Source organism: Columba livia, chromosome 2 (genome assembly GCF_036013475.1).
Source record: "Columba livia isolate bColLiv1 breed racing homer chromosome 2, bColLiv1.pat.W.v2, whole genome shotgun sequence".
Classification (NCBI taxonomy): Eukaryota; Metazoa; Chordata; class Aves; order Columbiformes; family Columbidae; genus Columba; species Columba livia.
Genome location: NC_088603.1, coordinates 14,943,751 through 14,964,315, shown reverse-complemented (window position 1 = coordinate 14,964,315; position 20,565 = coordinate 14,943,751). Strand labels below are relative to the sequence as shown.

Here is a 20,565-nt window from a genome sequence, read left to right as displayed (position 1 = left end):
ATTTGGATTTTTTTCTTTTTCAAATGGAAGATGTTGTTTAAGTGGCTGTGTGTTGCTAACCTCATAATTTGTGGTTTGCTTTGGCAAAAGAAATCCAAGATCACACTTAGTGATAAATAAGTGCACAAATTTCCTGTATGCAAACATGGAAATAATTTTTTTTAATCTGTTGCTGTGTTTTTTTTTATGAAGTTATGAATTCCAGAAACTTTGCTATTACAGGTAGCATCGATTGCAGATGAATGTGCAGAATCAGAAGGGATAATTGATTCTCAAAGACGTAGGGAAATACTTTCAAGAAGGCCTTCGTACCGGTAAGGACTCTTTATTTTGATTTTGCTGGGGTTTAAAAGCAGCTTATACATTGCTGCAAAACTATCTGATAAAAGCCAGTGGCTTAGTTTTTCCATGGATATGGAATTTCAAATGTATAAAATTATTTACATTCTTTTTTAGAAAAATTTTGAATGAACTCTCATCAGATGCTCCTGCAATACCAAAGATTGAAGAAGAAGAAAAATCAGAAGATGAAGGAACACCTTCTGGAATGTCTCCAATGGCCATGCCAACCAGCCTGTATCATACTAACGCAGGGCAATACAGTACGTTTGCAAAGATACTATGTGATGTTGCAGAACATATATAGGAACAACTCTGTTTCCATAATGAAATAGTGATGTTGGATTTTGGTGAAGAAAAATGAGAACTTCTGTTTTCCTAAATAATTTCAATTTTAATATTTACTTTTTCCTAGTGTGGGCATTGTAGACTTTTAGTCTGTTTCTTGTAATGTCTGTTGGTTGCTAGATTTAGTCCTTCTAGAGCTCCTGTGCATTAAAAATGTGGAGGCAAGGCTCAGGTGAAATGAAAAATGCTGACATTTTTATGTGAATGTTCAGTGTTATAAATCACTGCAGTTTCAAATTACTGTGACTTGCTATGTATTAGTGCTATTTATTACATTAGATGACTATTAGTGAGTTAGACTTTTTTAAAGTATGAGGTTGGAGTATGACGTTATTTCTTAACTTTGAATTTTCTTTCTGAAAAGAACTATGTCTTTTCCTCTCCAATTGTCAAGTATGAACACTTTAGCTGCAGAATTAACTTAAGTTGTGGTCTCCAACGTTTGATACTCCATCGAAACAGAAGTTAAAAGCTGGATTCACAGTTCTGTTCTATAGATTTTTATTTATCATTATTCCTGCATTTATGTTAAAAAATGTTGCAAACTCATTCCCCATAGCTTCTTTGGGCTTAATCGTATATCATCTAAGGGTTGACTTTCTACTAACTCTTTTAAAATTATGTATTGGATAAAGCATCACTCCTACACTTTCGTGGTTGTTTTTTTGTGGGTTTGTTTGTTTGTTGTTGATGTTGTGTGTGTTTTTGGTTTGTTTTTCCATGTCTTTTCATGTGTAGCTACACTGAAATGCAGCTATTTTTCCTTTGATATAATGACAGGAAAATTGCAATAGAAATGTAGTGGGTTTGTTTCTTTTTTTCATGGAACAAAGGAAGTCTATTAAAGCATTGTGATGGTGTATAAAAGAGGATGCAGTGGCTCTCCAGTTGTATTCTAGTCATCCTTAGAATCCTTCAGTTATTTTTAATTTATCTAACTAAAGTAATTATCAACTCTGAGAAAGCAGAATTTCTTATCATATTATCCACCCCTTCAACATAGAAAGCAATTTTACTTGGGCTCCTAAGCTGCTTTTCTTACCTGTTCTGTAAGGTATAGACATAAATAAATGTCTGATTCATGATGTACAGCACCTGAAGTGCTTTTTTCGTGAACCTGTGCTCCTGCTAAATGACAGTTATCCCGTACAGAATCTGTCAGGAATCCTTGAACAAATTAAATTACTTTCTTCAGGTTTTGAATTTATAATTCAGTTTGGCTTATGTTTATTTTTAAAAAATACGTATTTGCAGTTTAAAGGCTTAAAAAGAAGTCCTATAGTGTCTGTCCTGTGTTCAAGTGAGCCTCCAAACCTTTAGAATTTCTAATAAATTAGGTGTTTAGGCTTCTTAATTGTACATTCCTCCAGGAAACCAGAGTTGTACTTTTCTAGAATGTCTTGCAGGAGATGACTATTACTTCTTAACTGGGGATGTTTTAATTTGAACATAGCTATAAAACATAGTGACAGAGAAGGGTGGTTTTGCTTTCTTGTTCAATCATACATACACTTCTGAAAAAAATCAAACAACAGAGAACATCACCAACAATGTGCTTAATTTAGCAGAGCCTACAAAATTTTAATGAAATCTTTATTTAGACTTGGCTTTTGCATGAGCCAAGCATACAAGATTTCTGGTTGATGCTGATTTTTGCTTGAATAAGTTATATGCATAGCCTAAACCATGTACTGTATATTTAAAGTAATTTAACTTGTTAAGTAGATTCTCAGCCATAATGAGGCATTGCTTCGGCATGCAATGTCGACTTTCATAGGCTTTCCTGATTCTGGCTCCAAAACTTTGTTTTGAGAGCTTTGGATTCCTGGATATGTTTTTTCTTACCCAATTTATTAATTCATTAATTTGATTTTTTAATTTATTTTTTTTTTAAGTTAAACTTTGTAAGTTAAAATATCACACATCTTTTGCTGCAGTGAAGTTTCTGTTTTCTCTCTAATTCTGGTTAGGAAAAATTACATCAAAATGATTCTGAAGATGCTGGTCATTAGCCTTAAAGTTATTGCTTGCCAGGAAAGTTGCATTTCCAGTTGAATCCAAGTGGTAGCAAGGAACATCATCTCCTTGGAGTAGAGGGAGTCTTAATTTGGAATTTATGAAGAAGAGTTTGACTCTTCTAGTCCTTGTGTGTATAAGGCGCAGATCTGCAGCATGTCTGAGCAGCTGTCCTGTTGTCTGCTGCAGTCCTTGGGAACTGCTAAAACCAGGAACACCACATGGGAATGTGCCCTCTCCTGGGTTGATTTCAGCATGGACATGAGGCAGAAGGTCACTATGTGTATCTATTTTACCTTTACATCTCCTGTCAATAGCTCTTCACTTCTGCTTATCGTTATTGTATCTGAGTACTCTTCTCTTCTTGGCCAGCATGGGTTGTGTGGTTCTCCTGTGCAGGCATCCAGCAGTTTATGCACAAAGTGTCTGTGGCAATGAAGAGCTGGTCTCGCAGTGTCACTACAGCCATCTGTACTGTGCCCTGGTTTAAAACTACATATATCAATTCCTTATTTTCCCTATTGTTCTCTTTATTCCTGCTCAGGTGAGGCAGTTTAGTTGAAAAGATAAGTTTTACTGTATGTTGGATGTCTGGAATGACTATTTTTGGAAAAACTTGATAAGTATTCTTTTCTGAAAAACAAGTATACTTCTGCCATTAGCATCAGTGATGGCGGTTCTTTGCTTTCTTTTTACCAGACAAAACAGTATGTTGCCATGGTTTCCAGACATCTTTTTCTTCAGAGCTTCTTGGCTTTCTCTGATGGAAGCAAACAGACTGACACCATGACCAGCTGCAAAAAAGTGTCTTTCTTAGTTACCTCCATCAACGTGGGTGTTATCTTTCTGTAAGAGGAGGACTGATAGTTTTGCATAAGGTGGTGTCTTCTGTATGAGCCTTGGATCTGATCTGACTACAAACATATTCTGTTGGCTGTAGTTCTGTCATGTTGGTTGTTGAGTACTGAAGAATATTGGCTTGCCTCACCTGTGGTGGTGGTCTAACTGTGCAAGAGTTGTTTGTTCAGTTGCAGTGTGTGAATTAACCACACTCGCCCTTTGCCTACTTGTGTATATCATGATGTTCTGTCTGAAACCATGCAGGGGAAATGAAAATGACTAGTTCTTTTGCCATCTGTTTGGGTTGCCTGCTGTTTTAGGACAGGTTTTTAATGACTGGAGAATTAAGAAATCTTTTGAGAAAGACCGACTCTAGATGCTTTTCCCAGTTTTGGAAGGGAGGGAAAGATACTTGGATTAGAGCTGTTGATCGTACCCAGAGAATGGTATTCGTATCATATTCATTCCTACCTAGAAGATGCCACTTACATCCATGTGCATGGTGTACAACTCCAGGGACTGTCCAGGAAAGTCCTGTACTCTCCATAGAAGGCCCAATTTCTAGTAGAGCTCCAGCACCACAAAAGTCTGTACAGTGGTTGCAATCAGGACAGTGAAAGCGCTGTGGGCTGTGTGATGGTCTGGTAATATGGCAGGAATCAGTCCTGTAAGGGAGAGAGCTACTGGAGTTAATTGACTTGTGTTTAGAAAGTACTGGATTGCGATCTGAATGAATCATTGCAGGGCAGCTGGGACATTATTGTTTACCCAGGCTCACTGTGGAGCCAAGAACTTTGCATGATTATGTGCTCTTTGTTATGTGGTATGGTACTGTTACGGTGTAGACATACCATTTTTGGTGCTAACTCTGTAAGAGGCAGAATTCAGCTGTCTATAACTTCTCTGGGAGGCAGGGGCAACAAATCCTGCTGGGAGGCTCACACACGGCTGGGAACTTGCTCTTGTCCAGATCGCACAAAGTATAGAGGACACAAGGATTTCTTTTTCTTGCTTCTCTCTTCTACCCTGCCCCCAGATGGGGAACTTTCAGCTTTGGAGGCCAGACTGAAACAACATCTTGCTTGTTTTGTGTGTGTTCCCCTACACCCCACAATGCTTTATGGAGCCTGCATGCAACAGTCAGCTAGTTCCTACTTCACATGTTCCCCATTCCGAGGGCAGGACTTGAGGTCCATGCTGAGCCCTGCTTCAGTATTGCAGATAGGGCTCGGTGCTTTATTCAGCATGAGAGGGATTCCACATTTTCTCCTACAAGAAGCTAATTTAGCTGCTAGGATTTGGCCATTTTGGTAAATAACTTTACTACATGCTCAAAAAGTTAGCAGAGGTTGTAGTAGATAGTTGCTATTGTCTAATTTACTAATAACAGTTTACTAATCAACTGTTAGTGTTTCAGTGGTCTTTGAAGTGTTATTGTCTGATGTTGCCTTTTTAAGATAACCTGCTATTGTCAGGAGAGAGCATTTGAAATCAGCTGTCTCCAAAACTCACATGGGTATCTAACAAATCACGTACTCAGATAACCAGAGCTGAACCTTCAAGAATGTCACCAAATAGTCACAGTGAAATCAGAGGAGCTGGCAATCCTGAATCTGTGCTTATATTGACTTGCATACCATCTCAGACCACTTTAAATACAACAATGGTTGTAATTTAGGTATCTTCTGGGGGAGAAAGACATTTGTTACTTATTTTTTCTCATCTAAAAGTTCCAGGGGTATTGTAATTAACACAAGAGACATGGATTTGATGGGTAGACTGCTCAGTGGATAGGGAATTAGCTGGATGGTCATACTCAAAGAGTTGTGATCAAAAACTCCATGTCCAGGTGGAGACTAGTGACAAGTGGTGACCCTCAGGAGTCTGCTTTGGGACCAGTCTTATTTAACGTCTTTGTTGTGGACATGGATAATAGAGTTGAGTGCACCCTCAGAAAGTTTATGGATGACACCAAGCTGAGTGATGTGGTTGATACTCTAGAGAGAAGGGATGCCATCCAGAGGGACCTTGACAGGCTGGAGAGGTAGGCTGTGCGAAACTTCTGAAGTTCAACAATGCCAGCTGCAAGGTCCTGCACATGGATCAGGCAATGCCAAACACTGACACAGGCTGGGCTATGAGTGGATTGAGAGCAGCCCTGCCGAGAAGGACTGGGGGGTGTTGGTTGCTAAAAAGCTGAATATGATGCGGCAATGTGTGCTCACAACCCAGAAAGCCAATTGCATCCTCAGCCGCATCAGAAGCAGCATGGTCAGCAGGTTGAGGGAGGTGATTCTGCTCCTCTACTTGGCTCTCATGAGACCCCACCTGCAATACTGCGTTCATCTCTGGGGCCTCCAACGTAAGATAGACATGGACCTGTTGGAGTCAGTTCAGTGGAGGGCCACAAAGATTATTGGGATCTGGAGCACCTCTCCTGTGAAGACAGGCTGAGAGAGTTGCGCTTGTTCAACCTGGAGAAGAGAAGGCTCCGGGGAGACCTTATTGTGGCCTTTCAGTACTTAAAGGGAGGCTACAGGAAAGCTGGAGGTGGACTCTTTATCAAGGAGTACAGTGATAGGATGAGGGATAATTGTTTCAAACTGAGAGTAGATTTAGATTAGATTTTAGGAAGAAACTCTTTACTGTGAGGGTGGTGAGACCGTGGAACATGTTGCCCAGAGAAGCTGTGGATGGCCCGTCCCTGCAAGTGTTCAAGGCCAGGTTGGCTGGGGCTTTGAGCAAGCTGGTCTAGTGGAAGGTGCCCCGGGGGGGTTGGAGCTACATGATCTTTAAGGTCCCTTCAAACCCAAAGCATTCTACGATTCTATTATATTTCTGCTCTTAACAAAGATAATGCAAATTTCAAAAGGAATAGACAATTAACCTCTCTAGGGAATCTGATTTTTTTTTTTTCTTTAGGTCTTAAAGCTACAATGATTCTCTGTGACTAGGAGCTGCTATTTTTTCATTCTTTCTTGTATTACAACTATTTAGGAGAATTAATATTTCTGGAAGCACAGAGATAAAATGTGTGGAACACTGTTTTTTATCCATTATAAATGTGGCATGTACTACACAACAGGCTTTATATTTGTGGAAATCAGGATTAACGTTATTTAAGTTTCATTGTGCAATTGATCTTTAAGCAAGAAGAAGACCAGGAGTCCTACAGACAATGTTTATTTTAAAAAGGGAAATGTGTTAAGTCTCTATTGCCTAACTTTTCTTTTTCTTTTTATGTTTAGTTACTATAACCCAAGGTGGTGCAATCCAGATTTCTAATCCAGCCTCTGATGGCGTCCATGGACTACAGCCACTAACAATGACAAATTCGGGAGCTCCTCAGCCAGGTGCTACCATTGTGCAATATGCAGGACAATCCCCTGATGGCACACAACAATTTTTTGTTCCTGGAAGCCCAGTTGTTGTTCAAGGTATGTTTTATTAGTCTATTGCTTTTTATTTTTTTTCATATAAACCAATTTTTCTTAAAAGGCTTTTTATTTTGTGTTGACATTATTGCACTACTAAATAGAATATTTATGCATAGCAAGATGGAAAACAGTCTTGGGAGGAAACTCAGTGTCTCTGTTCAGTAAAGCAGCTCCTCCTTTCAATTTTAAAAAAATTGTGAGGAAGAAATAACAGTATAAAATCACTTTCTGCTTTGAATTATCTTATCTAGACTTTGAGAGATATGTTTAATTGCAGTAAATGTGCTGTTACAGATTGAAATTAGATGCTGCGACTGCATCTCTTTTAATATACAAAACAATTTTTTTTTTCCCAGTAGTTAATCAATCTTAATAAAACACAAGTTCTGAAGTTCTTTGGGTATGTTCAGGGCAAAATTTCCTTGCAACTTATGACTCTTGTAGTTACTGGAAAGGAGATCCTTTACTGGAGCACGTTTTCTCACAGAAGAACACTTTGTGGGTCCTATAAAATGCACACATGTGAACTGAACTGTGAATAGTGAATTACTGAACCTTGCTGTAGTTTATGCAGTATTTTTTTCCATCCACTGTTCCCAGCCTTTTGGAAACGCTGAGGGAGTTTATGAACCAAAAGTCTCTTGGATTCTTACTGATACCAGGGCAAGTAGAGATGGAATGTGGGTTATGCTGAGGAAAACCTTTGAAAATGGGGAAGAGATTCTGCATGGAGGCACTAAATTGATGGCTGTGATGGAGGATATAGGGAATTTATTTTCACTTTTCCCTATTGCTTTTTTAAAAAAAATTCAGTACAGAGAAGCAGGGAGGAAGGGCTATCCGAATGCTTTCTAAAGCCAAAACTGCTATCTGAAATAAACCATGTGAAGGGCTAGAAAGACTTTAAGTATGTATTTGTGGAGTGGATAAAAGTCACTGAGTAAATGTAGACACAGATATCTGAGGTAGTTGGTGAAGTCAGGTTGAGTTGCTTTTTTTTGCACTAATATGGATATGTGAAATAAGGTTGGTCTTTAAGTGGCTGTTTCTCTCCCTTTGCTGTAAAGGAAGCCCAGGATGTAAATAAAGCCAATAGGTTGCAGATATCTGAACTTGTTGAGACAATGCTGAATAATGATACCAAATTTGAATTCTTCTATTGCCTCTGGTTAATTCTTTGCTGAAATACATTGTATTTTCCAAGACTTTTCAGAAGCCTTTAAAGGAAACTGTTAGACTAGAATGAAAAACCCTATGCCAGTATTAGTTTTAATAATGCAGAGAATACTGTTGTAACTTCCCTAATTATTATTATGAACACATTCTTAGCAAAGCCATGAGACCCAAATTTCGCTGTCCCCCAAACAAATTTCCCACTCTGATAGCGTGTGTTTTCTGAGTCTAATATGTTTTCTATACACATGTGTACACATCCCTTAAATTAGATGACTTACCCATCTCTCCAGGTTGACTGTAGTGGTTTGTATGTTGTGCTTTGATTCTTTAGAGTTTTGGGGGTGGATGGTGCAGAGATAGTAGCTTCTTTGTTATTTCCTAAAACCTCCCCAGTCTGTAAAGAAGCACAAAACTTACGGATTGTATCTGGCAGCATCTCAGTCTTTGGGAATTTCATTGGACTGGCCTTGCTTTCCAGACCCTTTGTTCCAGGGTTGTCCTCTGACGGGGCTGTGCTCTCACCTCCCTATTCACTTTGGTGATGGGCTCCACGACTTGATCATGTATCTCCTTAAATGTCCTGCCTGTGGTGCAAACTTTCAAAATGGATTCAGAGACAGTTACTGAACACCTGCTCTATCCTGTTTCTGGAAGCTTCTAGATACTTTCAACTGAATTGACTGTGTTCTCTGTCCATGCTCAGAGAAGTTGACTTCCTGGAATTCTCTGTTCCTTTGGCCCAAAGTCCAAAAGCTTTAGTGATGCTCATGGCTGTGGACACAGAAGAAAAGTGCTACATAACATACACAAAGGGAGTAGTACGTGAGCATGAGCTCAGAGATAAAGAAAATATAAAAGGTTCCAACTCACTATACATGCTGTCGATAGTGGAAAATCTTTAAAAAAATGTTTAATTAAAGAAGTATGAAAGCACCTGAGGAAGTTTATGGTAATGGAGGTGTCTTATGGTAATAATTGCATGTCATCAACAAAACTGATTTATTCAGGATGGAGTGAGTTAATGAAATCGGTTGGATAGACATCACAGGTCATCTTGCCTACGCTAGAAAGTCTGTAGGAACATAGTTTATGAGTATTTGTCATTTACATACACTTTGTAATTGCTCGTTCACCTGATATTGTGGTAGCACAGATTGTAATAGGAAAGCAACATTCTGCTTAGTAATCTTTACACTTATGTATATTTTTAGAATGGTTTTGGCTATACACCATATAAATGTTATTTGTAATAATAATGGAAGTAAAAGAAAGGAAAAAAAAAAGTGTAACAAATATCAATCCTAGGGCAGAAAAGATCTGTTTTGGAATCTTGCAAGATAGCATATATATCTATATTTTTTCTAAAGTATTTGTTGATGTATCTCATGTAAAAATGGATGGCATTACACAAACCCTGTGCTTGATATTTTCTGATAACCTGTGATGGGGAAAAAGGATTAATATAAAAGTGCCAAAGGTGTTGATCCAACTGAGTTGATACTTCATTTGCTACAAGTTTATATTCACAGGCAAAATAAGGTTCAGTTCTGATGTCCTGATAGTTTTCAAATACAGGCTAAGGATTTTTTTTCCTGGCTGAAGCAAAAGAAAGTGTTTAATTATTAGTGCAAATGAGTGTAGAAAAGTTGTTTCAAAAATAATTTTGTTGTGAACTGTGTGTGTTTTCATTATATGGTCAGTGGTATTTGAGATCTGTGGCTTGAATTTCTTGCATGCTTCAGTTCTGATCTTCTGTTCCTGTGATCCTCAAGTGGTCCTGTAATCACAGGGCGCTCCTTTTCTGTGCTGGTGCTTCCATTATTGCTGTCCTTGGCATAGTTTCACAGCTGACGAATTACCAGTCTCAATTTGTTTATTACAGACAAACGCCTTACAATTTTGCTGTGCCCTACATACAGACCAGTGCCCAGACTGGTCTAAAAGTAATTTTGTTTCAATTCATGTAAATAAGGAGTAACTCTGTTAGAGCTGAGATTTTTTTTTTTATTTGTTCTTTTTTTAAAACTAAGTCAACCAGTTCTCTTGGTTTTATTTTGGAAAACAGGGGAACCGAGGAGAGGCAGCCTTGATCCAGAGTTACTGTTCTGCTTATTACAGCATCAGAAATCACTAGCTTTAGGGTGACTGACTTTAGAGCTTTCTTCAACCTTTTTGGAAGCTTTTAACAGAAATTAAATGAGTGGATTGTGGGTTTCCCGCCACTGCAAGGAGCTTTAGCCTTTCATTTACATATTTGCTATAACCTATTAAGCTTTCCTGTCTCACATGTCTGTTGGGCAGAGTTCTCTGCCTTTTAGTGGAATTGTTCCAATAAAAACAATTCCACGTCTTTTAAAAATGTCTCTGTTTTCTACCCAATCGTGACTTTTATCATTCTGGTTCCTTCATGAATTCTAGAGCCACGTTTTAATTCCTGTCAGTCAGTGCTGTGAATTTTCAGGTCTTACTTTACAGCCAGCTTTGTGGTGAGGGCTTTCTGCAGCTTTATGAATAATTCAGGGAAAAAGAACAAAGCTGGGCTTATAGAAACATGGAAGAGAAAGAAAAAAAAAGCTTTACTGGAAGAGGGCTGCAGTTTCAGTGAGCCGTTCCGGTGACAGAGCATATTGATGACAGTGGTAAGCAAGTGAGGTCACTGTGATGTCAGTGCTCTTGCTTGTAATCCTGCACATGCTTGTTGGTTTGGAACAGTTCACGCTGAGCTCTGCTGGAGGAACGGGAGAGCCGGGTGTGCAGGGGCTGATCATGGCTGTGACAGGGGATGAAACAGGTACACATTTTGTTAGTCTTTTACATAGCATTTTTGAGTGTCTAAGCAGTGCTTAGTTGGTATTTGTGACGTTTTCTTTTGAAACTGTGGTTGTAACTCTTCCATCTTTCTAAACTGGTATAAATAGCTTTTGTTTATGTCTAGTCTATGTAGGATTTCAGGGCAATTTTAACAGTTTCATTTTGGGGGGAAAAAAGAATCACTGTTAGTGCATGAGTTCTTATACAGATTGATTCAGATAACTAATCTTCACTAGTAGTGCAGGATTTTTCTGAAAAAATCCACCACTCTATTAAATTCTTCTTTCTTGTGGAGATGGTCATAGATGTTACTATGTTTATAATCGTTTTTTATTTGGTAAAAATGACATTCCTTTTTTTGTTTGGCAAGAAACACTTCAGATTTGATAGCCAAAACAGACTCGAGCGTAGCTGTAAGAGAAAGATGTTCATTGTTTCAGTAGCGCAAAGAAACCCTGCGCTTTCGTTCTTAAAGAAAATACTGAACGCAAACAAATGTGAGAGCAGTAATTGTAAGCACCGTGCCGCCTGCTTGTTTTCTCCTCCGGTCTGCTGGTCTGTTCCTCCGCTAATTGAGTTCAAAGGGCTGACGTCACTGCATTTCCTGGAATCGGTTGCAGTAGGAACTGGAAAAGTTAAACTCCAAACAAGACACACATTGACGTCAGCCCAAGTCATGCTGCCATTTAGTCAGTTCCTTTCTGCTCCGTCAGTTGCCTCCGGCAGGTCTGCAGCGTTAACCCCTTCGCAGCCGGTGCCTACGTGCTCATGGAGCTGCTCATTAATCCATTCATTAATCCAAAGATAAGCATCTTCCCAAGCCCGTGGTTTGGTCCCTTTTTTTTTTTTGGATTCTCAAAGGAAAAATGATTCATGCCTTGTTTAGCGAGTTTAGTGGGGAAGTTCAAAACCCTTTGATATTGTAGTCCCATCGTTATGACTCAGAGAAGAGGAGAATAGCTGCACTGATGCACAGCGTGCACCGGGCTTTTTTTTTCTCCTGGATAACCACTGAAAGAGCACAAGTGCAGGGATGCTCTCTAGTGTTCGGCAAGTTACTTTTTCCAAGAACCTGCTGATACAAGGTGGTTGATATTTTTGGTGTGCTATTTGTTTTGGTTTGGTTTTAAATTGCTCAGAGATTAGTTTACAAGCTTAGTTGTACCCTTCCAAATGTGATTTGATTTTTTTTGTTTGTTTGTCTTGCTGTTAATAATTTCCTTTTTGTAAGCCTCAACTCAAAGCTTCAGGTTTTCAGTGACTTGTTACTCCCTTGCAGTTTTAAGGAGGAAAAAACCAACCAAACAAAAAAGATGACTGGGGGCGGTGTGTTAGGGAAATAAACCATCTCCAGGTTTGTTGCTGCTTTGACAGTCTCAGTCCTAGGTCTGATATGTTAGGAATGACTTTAAACCTCCATGGAGTTTCATTAGAAATGGCCACAGAGGTTTGTCAATCTGGATCAAGGTGAGTTGGAATTTTGTCTCAGATGCTGAAATGGAAGGTACCCTTCTCTGTAATATGCAGATACATTGCTAGAGTTAAACGACTATTTTTTCCAAGAGTATTTTTTCCACAAGTATTTTTTCCAGACCTTTCTCTCCTCACCCCCTCAGCCTGTTTCATCTTTCCCAATGTCTTTTTCAGAGGAAAACAGTAGTTTATTGTCACTTTTTGAGATTTTTTTTTTAATTGCAGACATTGAAATAATTGATTTGCAAGAATCTATTGTAATGCACATATTACTGCACATCTAAAAGATACTTTGTCAATGCTTTTTTTTTATTTTTAACTGTGCTGTCTGGGTTTACAAGGTCTACACCACCAAAATGGTTAGTTATCTCTGTCACCACGCTGGTTGGTTTATAAGTGAGCCAACTGTTTGGCAGGGACAGACACTACTGGACCCTGGTCAACCTATTCATGCACCATGGTGTTACTTATCCCAGTGTTTGCTGATCCCAGCTGAGATAGCGACTCAGTTCTGTTAAACCAGGTTGTAGGTCCATTATTGTACTGAGTTCTCTGAACAACAGCGGCAGTGAGTGCTGTTAGCTGACATCTGACTGTAAATCAAAGACATCAAAGTAGTTGGTGTGGTCAGGCTGAGGTGACCTCAGTTGTGGTTCTTTCCCCATGACTTGATCTACAAAATGGTTCACTTGGATTTCTCATTCGTTATAGCTAATGCAGACTAGGATAACATCTCTTTTTTACCTAGTGATGAGAGACAGAAAAAAATAGCTCTGACAATAGTCTATAAAATGTATATAATGTGGCCTGCATAAAGGTGAGACTGAAGAGTTTCTAAAGTTTCATTTTTACAAATAGTAAGTATTGTCCCAGTGACATAGTTGGGATTGCTAAGAGATTTGAAGAATTTAAAGAAAGGGTTAAGTGTTTCTCCTGTAGATAGACAAGAAGACCAAGCCCTGTGTCCATGGCAGCTGCTGTCAGTGCTCTCAGGGCTGTCCTGGGTTGATTTCTCTCTCCCTCCCCATCCCCAGGGATTATGGTAACCCAGGTCAGTTCACTGGTCTGGTTCATCTTGTAATTCCACAAACACTTTTACCTCCAGGACTGAGACTGGGGGAGGTGCACAGTGTTTAAGCTGATAATGAGTTCAGGACATGGCTGTGGAATTGTAGTCTAAACACAGCTTCTTCCTATTTTTTGTGTTTAATGAGTGAAGCATGAGCTTAATAAGAATAACAGTAATTTTTTATTAAGTTTTGGTTTGGTTTTTTTGACCTCTGCAGTTGACTGGTGTCTCTTTACTGCTCTGTCAGCCTCCCCAAAGTGTTTTCGTCTACATTTTACTTTTCCAAGTTGTTTTTCCATTATTTGAATATTGCTTTAGAGAATTAAAATATGAATTAAGTATAACTTAGCAGCCACTGAAATTTCATCTTTTATATTCCGTTGCTTTAATGACAAAATTTAAACATTTGTTCTGTAATAATGTAAAAGATTTATGGAAAGGAATAGGTAAATACTTGCTCATAACTTGAAAGGGGATACATTCAAAAACTTTTTTTCATATGTTGAATGAGACACAAGTACTTAGGACTTTCACAGCATTATGAAGTCAGGGTGCATCATGTAAGAACAAATTACTTCAGAAATACAGAAATATGAGGTAAGATTATCCAAAAGATGTTGGTTCCAAATAACGCGTCAGATTTCAGATCTGCCTTTTAGCCTGGGGAGAGCTCAAAATTGTAGGTTCAGGAGCTGAGTCTGAACTTTTGCACCGGGATTTACTGGGTAGCTACAGCCCTTCCTGTGCAACTGCCACCGCCTCCTCTTGCCGGCCGGTGCTGCTGCGTCCTGTTCATGCTCCTCTTGCCCCAGGAACACGCTCCTGTTCACCACGAGAGTTTGGCTGTCCCTTTTCATTTTGGCAACAGCAGCCCTCGCTGGTTTTGCAAGGGTTGCCGAACTGCTGCTGGAAAGGGAGCAGAGGCAGTAAGGCCAGTACTGTTGCTGTCACAGGGAGGGAGGGGAAAATTGACTCCTGAAACCTCAGTGACTGCAACAGCAGGATTTCATGGGATTGCACAAACAGGAAATAAGTGTGCATGCTCTGACAGGGTTTCTCAAACAGCTTTTCCTATGTTGTCTGGAAAGAGCCTTGTGGAAGCTTTCACAGGCTTCAGGCTGGCTGGCTCGTGGGGCCACATGCTAGAGCCATTTAGATAACTTATTTTACAGCATGGAAATAACACACTAGTAGGATAACAAATATAGTTATGACATTACAGGCCTGTGGAATATATTTCTGTAGCAGGGATCCTGGATATCTCATCAACAGAAATCTGTTATTTCCAGAGAGACTCCTGTATAGGTCTTTGTTGCCATAAAGTCTAAAATGTTCTTCTTTTATACAGCTGCCACTGGAGACATGCCAGCTTACCAGATTCGAACTCCCACTACTACCTTACCTCAGGGAGTGGTAATGGCAGCCTCACCAGGGGCTCTGCACAGCCCTCAGCAACTGGCAGAAGAGGCAACACGCAAGAGAGAGCTGAGACTTATGAAAAATAGGTAAGACTATATAATAGTCAATGGTCAGTGTTAAAAAAAAAAACCAAACAAAACTAATGAAGTTTTCTTCTTAAAGTCATGAGCAGTGCCTGTGGTTGACAAAGGGAAGGCAAGAAATTGTCAGTCATCCCACATCCTTATAGCATGGAGTATTGCCTGCTAACTCTGGAAAGATACAGCTGACCCTATCACCATGGATTTTTAGTTCTAAAATATTATGGTCACTTAGAAATCAGTGTTGTCCTTTTCTGAAAATGTTTGTGATAATCTTCAGGTATACTTATTGTTGAATTATTGTTCCCCCTGCTACTGACAGTAAAATGGCCAGTATGGGTTTGTTCATCTTGAAACATCCCAGCAAAGAATTGGCTAGGAAAATATCTGAGGATCTCATTAGCAGCTGTCAATTAATGATGCTGTGAAGAGGACTTATTCTAGGATGGAATGATAATTATAGACTTTCCTAAATGCTTGGCTACTGAGATAAGTTATTGTGCACTGCTCCTGTCATTTTGTGAGGAATATTGTGTGAGGTGCCTGTATATGTTTTAATCAGTTGACATGGACTTGACTGTATGCTGTAAACGCCAGCCTTTCTCTGTGCATTCTTCTTGCTATTCTTAGGGAGCTCCTTTTAAGTGCGTAGACACCGCTATCAATGGCAGTGAGATTAATGGAAGAAATAGTACGCTATGCAGATCTCTAATACATTAAACAGCCACTTGCCTTATGATTGAATTAATGGTATTGCTTTGCTCTCATGCCTGTGCTTTATTTTAAATTACTCACAAGAATCACTGCATTGTTGTGCCTCCTTTTGTTTCTTCTCTCTTCAGCTTTAAAGTAGCATCTATGCTGTCTCTCATGTAACTTGCTGGAAAGCTACACTCTCACAATTTGACAACTTATGTTCCAAGATGTTAAAGGAGTGGACTCCCAGTACTTCTAAAATTTCTTCTGGAATTGAATTCTTGTTCAGTCACATGCTTCTGGAAATACTACCCAACGTGTGTAGCTTCAATATAACAGAGTGCCGAGCAGAACTGTGAGAATGGCTCCAGACTGCCCTTTGCCAGCAACAAAAGGAGCCCAGATGCATGTGGCTGAATGTGCCCAGGTGGACAGTTCTCCAATGCTAATAAATTGTATTTGTTTGGACTTAAATTTTACTGCTGATTGTTACATTAAGGTGAAAAAAAATTACAGCAGGTTGTAAGCTTGGTATCTAGCTTTTTATGTGAAGTGAGTAGTGTTGTGCTTGTGTTTTTTGAAAGTAAATTCTTTGGGTTTGGTTTTAAGATTTGGCTTGCGGAAGATAATACTTCTGATGAGCACACAATGTGGAATGTGACTGGAAGAAGAAATGCTGCTTTCAGTCTTAATGTTTAGTACAGCTCAAGTCAATACGTTATCATTTACTCACTGTTTTTCTCAGTTCCTCTGTGTTTGAATTCCATCTTTGTATTTGTTGATGCTGAATTTGTTTCAAGTTCTGGTTGTTTTGAATTGTATTTTAACGATGTTATTGCTTATGGCTGTTATCTGCTGTTTCTGTTTGTGCAATCCAGCGGTTGTTGTTGTTGGTTGCTGTTGTTATTGTGGAACTGCAGGGATTGCAGGTAACTTCATTTATCCAGTCTTTGCCGTGTTGTGGCTGTTCCTGTAGTCATTTGCCTTGTATTGGTTCCAGGGAAGCTGCCAGAGAATGTCGCAGAAAGAAGAAAGAATATGTCAAATGTCTTGAAAATCGTGTGGCTGTTCTTGAAAACCAAAACAAGACTCTCATTGAGGAACTCAAGGCCCTCAAAGATCTTTATTGTCATAAAGCAGAATAACTGTCTTTCATTCGGACCTTGTTTATTATGAACTTTAATCAAGGCATGAGAGGAAGCAATTCTACAGATTGCCGTATGAACTTGAGAAAGAGACACTTGAGGCCCTTGTGGAACCCAGTTTTGCTTAGTGTTTTCAGACTGATTTGGGAGATATTCCGAAACTTGGAATTCTGTCATAGTCTCCATAATCTGCTGAGCTTTGTAATGGCATGCAAATGGCTTTTTTGTTTGCACTTTTTACTTCTGCTTTTTGCAGGGAAGCTGCTAAAGAATGTCGACGTCGGAAGAAAGAATACATAAAATGTCTGGAGAGTCGTGTTGCAGTGCTAGAAGTTCAGAACAAGAAACTTATAGAAGAGCTTGAAACCCTAAAAGACATTTGCTCTTCCAAAGCAGATTAGTAAAAAATATTTATTATACTGTGAACTGACTGAAATATGTCCAGTTGCTTTATAAGGCAATACATAGCCAACATGAATTATGGCTTTCTCTTTGTCTCATTTATATTATATTCCAACTTCTAACATTCCTGAAATGCTTTCCTGCTTTTTGTCAATTCATAGCTCTAATTTCAGGTTTTTCATGCTCCTCCCTTCCATCTCCCAAGGAGCCAAATGTTAAAAAATGTAACAAAGTAAAAAAGCGCATTATTTCTAAAAGCTGTTTCTTTGCCATATATTTACATGCTACTTTTTACATGTTACTGAGTGTCCTGCACATACAAAATATTTTACAATTGTTTTAGATGAATCATAAAGATAATGCATCCAGTAATACAAGAAAATCAAACAACCCAAGCTATCTCAGGAAAGAGTTTATAAAAGAATGTTAAGATTACATGTATGTACTAGCATACTAGTCTACAGATGATTTTATGGCATATTTTTATATTAGTTGCTTTGTGGAAAAAAAAGTATTGTATTGCTGTCACTGAGTGCCATGGTTAAAGATAGTTTTTAATAGAACCATGTTGTTTAACCTGTGTAGTGTCTGATTTCCTTTAAACATCTGTTTATTTGTGATGATTTAAACCCCTGAGTATCTGGAGGAGGACAAAGGAAAGAAGCATACCTAAATGCATGACGTGATGCTAAGTACATTGTAAATACCTGAGAGCAGCTGTCTGTTCACTGCTCTTTACTGAAGTTTTCTGTAGTCTGTAGGATATTTGATTTCTTTGAGATCTATGCATCAAAATTCATTTTGCATCCTGACTATTTCATGTTCTAGATTCTGGACAGGTGTAGACGGTTGCCCATGGCAAACGCTGATGGTGTAGTTCTTTTCACACTTTCTGCAAAGTACTGAAAGGAGGCAAATATGACTTAAAGAAGGAAGCTTTCCAGTAAACAGTAACTGTCTGCTGATTCACAGGGTTCCGGAGTAGCCTATAGGTGAGAGCTGAAGACTTTTAAAAAGAAACCCATGCTTAAACTAGATGATAGATCTGGTAAATGCAGTACATGCCAACTTTCCATTGTGCTTTGAAAGAAAATAGTGCTTATGCAAAATTGCTTCTGGGTATTTCTTTAATTCAGGAATGACCTAATTGGTTGTTGGCCAGTACCGTCTATGAGCAAGAGCATTCGAGAGCTTTGCTGGAACTAGCAGCACCATTGCCTTGCTGATGTGGTAGGAAGAAAGGCTTCAGTTCCTACTTAACTGGCTTTACTGGGGGAAGTGTTTGTGCGTGGAGGGTGCGAGGGTTGGAATCACACCATTACTGAAGTCCCTGAGACTGCTTCACTTAATTTAAACTGAATTCACATTTAACATGGTCTTTACTGCGACACTGTTAGGGTGGGGGATGTGTGTGCGCTTTTATTAATATATATGTGGTTGTCTTAACTTTCCCAAATTGCTTGAAATACACAGGATAACTTTCCGAAATCTTTTGAAAATCCCACTAGGTACCCAAGTGAGACCATTTGTAAGAAGAGGTATTATCTCTTGCTTCCCGCAGCCACATCAGTTGATTTAAAAAGGAAACAGGCTGCCTTTCGGACCCATGGGCTCTGCTTCAGGTCTGGAACAAAAATAAACTTTGAAACGTCTGTTCCACTGTGAAAATATATCTTAAGTGCTAAAGTCAGCACAGGTCAAAAGTTCTGTTAAAGTTGTTGGGCAGGATGAGTGCAGTCTGCAGCCTCTAGACTGCAACCAAAGTGTCCAGCAAATTTTTTGTTGTGGCTCCATCACGAGATTCTGTTTTCTGTTCCAGGTAGGCACTGCTCCTGACTCTCAAGGGATTTGGAAGCTTAAGTGGAAAGAAACTTGGGCACATGGAGGATGTTTCTCCAGTAAAAACTTCTCTTTATCTTCCCAATAGTATCTGCTAGTAACTGTGGTTAGAAAATTGAAATAAGGAATCCTTGTTTCTTCCACATCTATGTAGTCTACAGTCTTTTCTTTGCTAATATTTTTCAAACATTTGATTAATGTTTCTTTTTTATTTAAATAAGTCCTTGGGGGGTGGGGAGGATGCTTTGGTAATAATGTGAGCTAAACCCAAATGCTCTTAGCATGTGTTCGATCATTCTGGAAAACTCAATTTCATCCGTTTATCTGCACCAGGCAAAAGTATTGTGCTCCAGGAAAGTAAACTGCACAAAACCTGGCTCATTTACACTAAGACTAGGAAAAAAGAAAAGTTGACATATTATCCTTTCGTTCTCAGTAATTCAGTTTGGTACAGCATTAACTTTGACAGAATTAGCAACACATTTCTGTATTTTAAAGTGAGAATGAGTGAGTTTGTTGGTGAATAAGAACATTTAAGATGTATGGTTGGTAAATTAGAACCAAGATGCCTCTTGTGGTGAAAGAAATAACTTACTCGAAAATGAGCAGAGGCAGGTCTGCACAAATGCCAAGAATGTTGTCAAATTGCTGCTGCAAGAATTACTACTTAAAAACAATAAATCCAGTTCTGAATTGATCTTAGAGACGTACACTGAAAACTTCGTGAGAGACTTCCCGAGATTAAATGAAGACTTGAAGGAAAACTCAGTGTACCACTGGGTTTTGTCAGAGAAATAACAGCAAAATAGTTACGTGAGATGGGACTGATGGAGCCTGGGTCTCTGTTCAAGTGGCATATCAGAGGATTAAAATGATAGATAGGATGTATGATGGGATATACAAATTAGCTCAGATTATAAAGGTAAATCATATTAAGTCTTCCTTCAGTTTATGGTTTTCTTTTTAAAGTCTCAATACAGCCCTCTCACGTTTTAGATCACTTTGGGGACCCATTTTATTCTACGTCAGTGTCGTGTTTCTGAATGTATGTCAGCCCTGGAGTCCAGAGCAGATGCACATGTGCTATGAATGCAAAGACAATTTTCCTTTTCTTTTGCTGTCCATCAAGCTTGTGTTTGTGCAGGTAAGTCCTGTGCTTGCTAGTGCAGAAAAAGTGCAAATGGCTGGAACTATTCATTGTTACTTCTTAACTTTCATGGAGGAAAACCGAAATTTGAGTGGGGTCGGAATTCATAACTGCCAAAGCTTTTGGGAGGTGAGACACATTTTCGGAGCTGTGCTGCCCACAGTCCAGGTGACACCATCTGTGCTTGTATAATGGCACCCACATTCCGGATACCAGGCCAAGAAAAGGTCCATTTATAATGATTGTGTTGAACTTCTTAGGGTAAATCTTAGTGCTTTTATCGAAATCAGTTACTGATCTTTTTCCTGAGGATACATGTTCATGGGAA

At 39.0% G+C, this 20,565-nt stretch overlaps 1 protein-coding gene across 18 annotated transcripts in view; it reads left to right on the top strand.

Annotated features, from left to right (window-relative positions):
- Nucleotides 1-17,827, top strand: part of CREM (cAMP responsive element modulator) — a 35,188-nt gene extending 17,361 nt beyond the window's left edge. For 8 of the 18 annotated variants that reach the window (XM_065055111.1, XM_065055103.1, XM_065055101.1 and 5 more), the window contains 5 exons: nucleotides 223-314; nucleotides 457-602; nucleotides 6,792-6,980; nucleotides 14,858-15,014; nucleotides 16,705-17,827. In XM_065055111.1, coding sequence (XP_064911183.1) covers nucleotides 223-314; nucleotides 457-602; nucleotides 6,792-6,980; nucleotides 14,858-15,014; nucleotides 16,705-16,849 — 729 coding nt within the window. In that variant the 3' untranslated portion in view covers nucleotides 16,850-17,827. Of the gene's footprint in view, nucleotides 1-222; nucleotides 315-456; nucleotides 603-6,791; nucleotides 6,981-9,422; nucleotides 10,948-14,857; nucleotides 15,015-15,850 lie in introns of those variants that run through there. The other 10 variants (XM_065055117.1, XM_065055110.1, XM_065055116.1 and 7 more) reach the window with 4 other exon arrangements.
- Nucleotides 17,828-20,565: the final 2,738 nt, after the last annotated feature.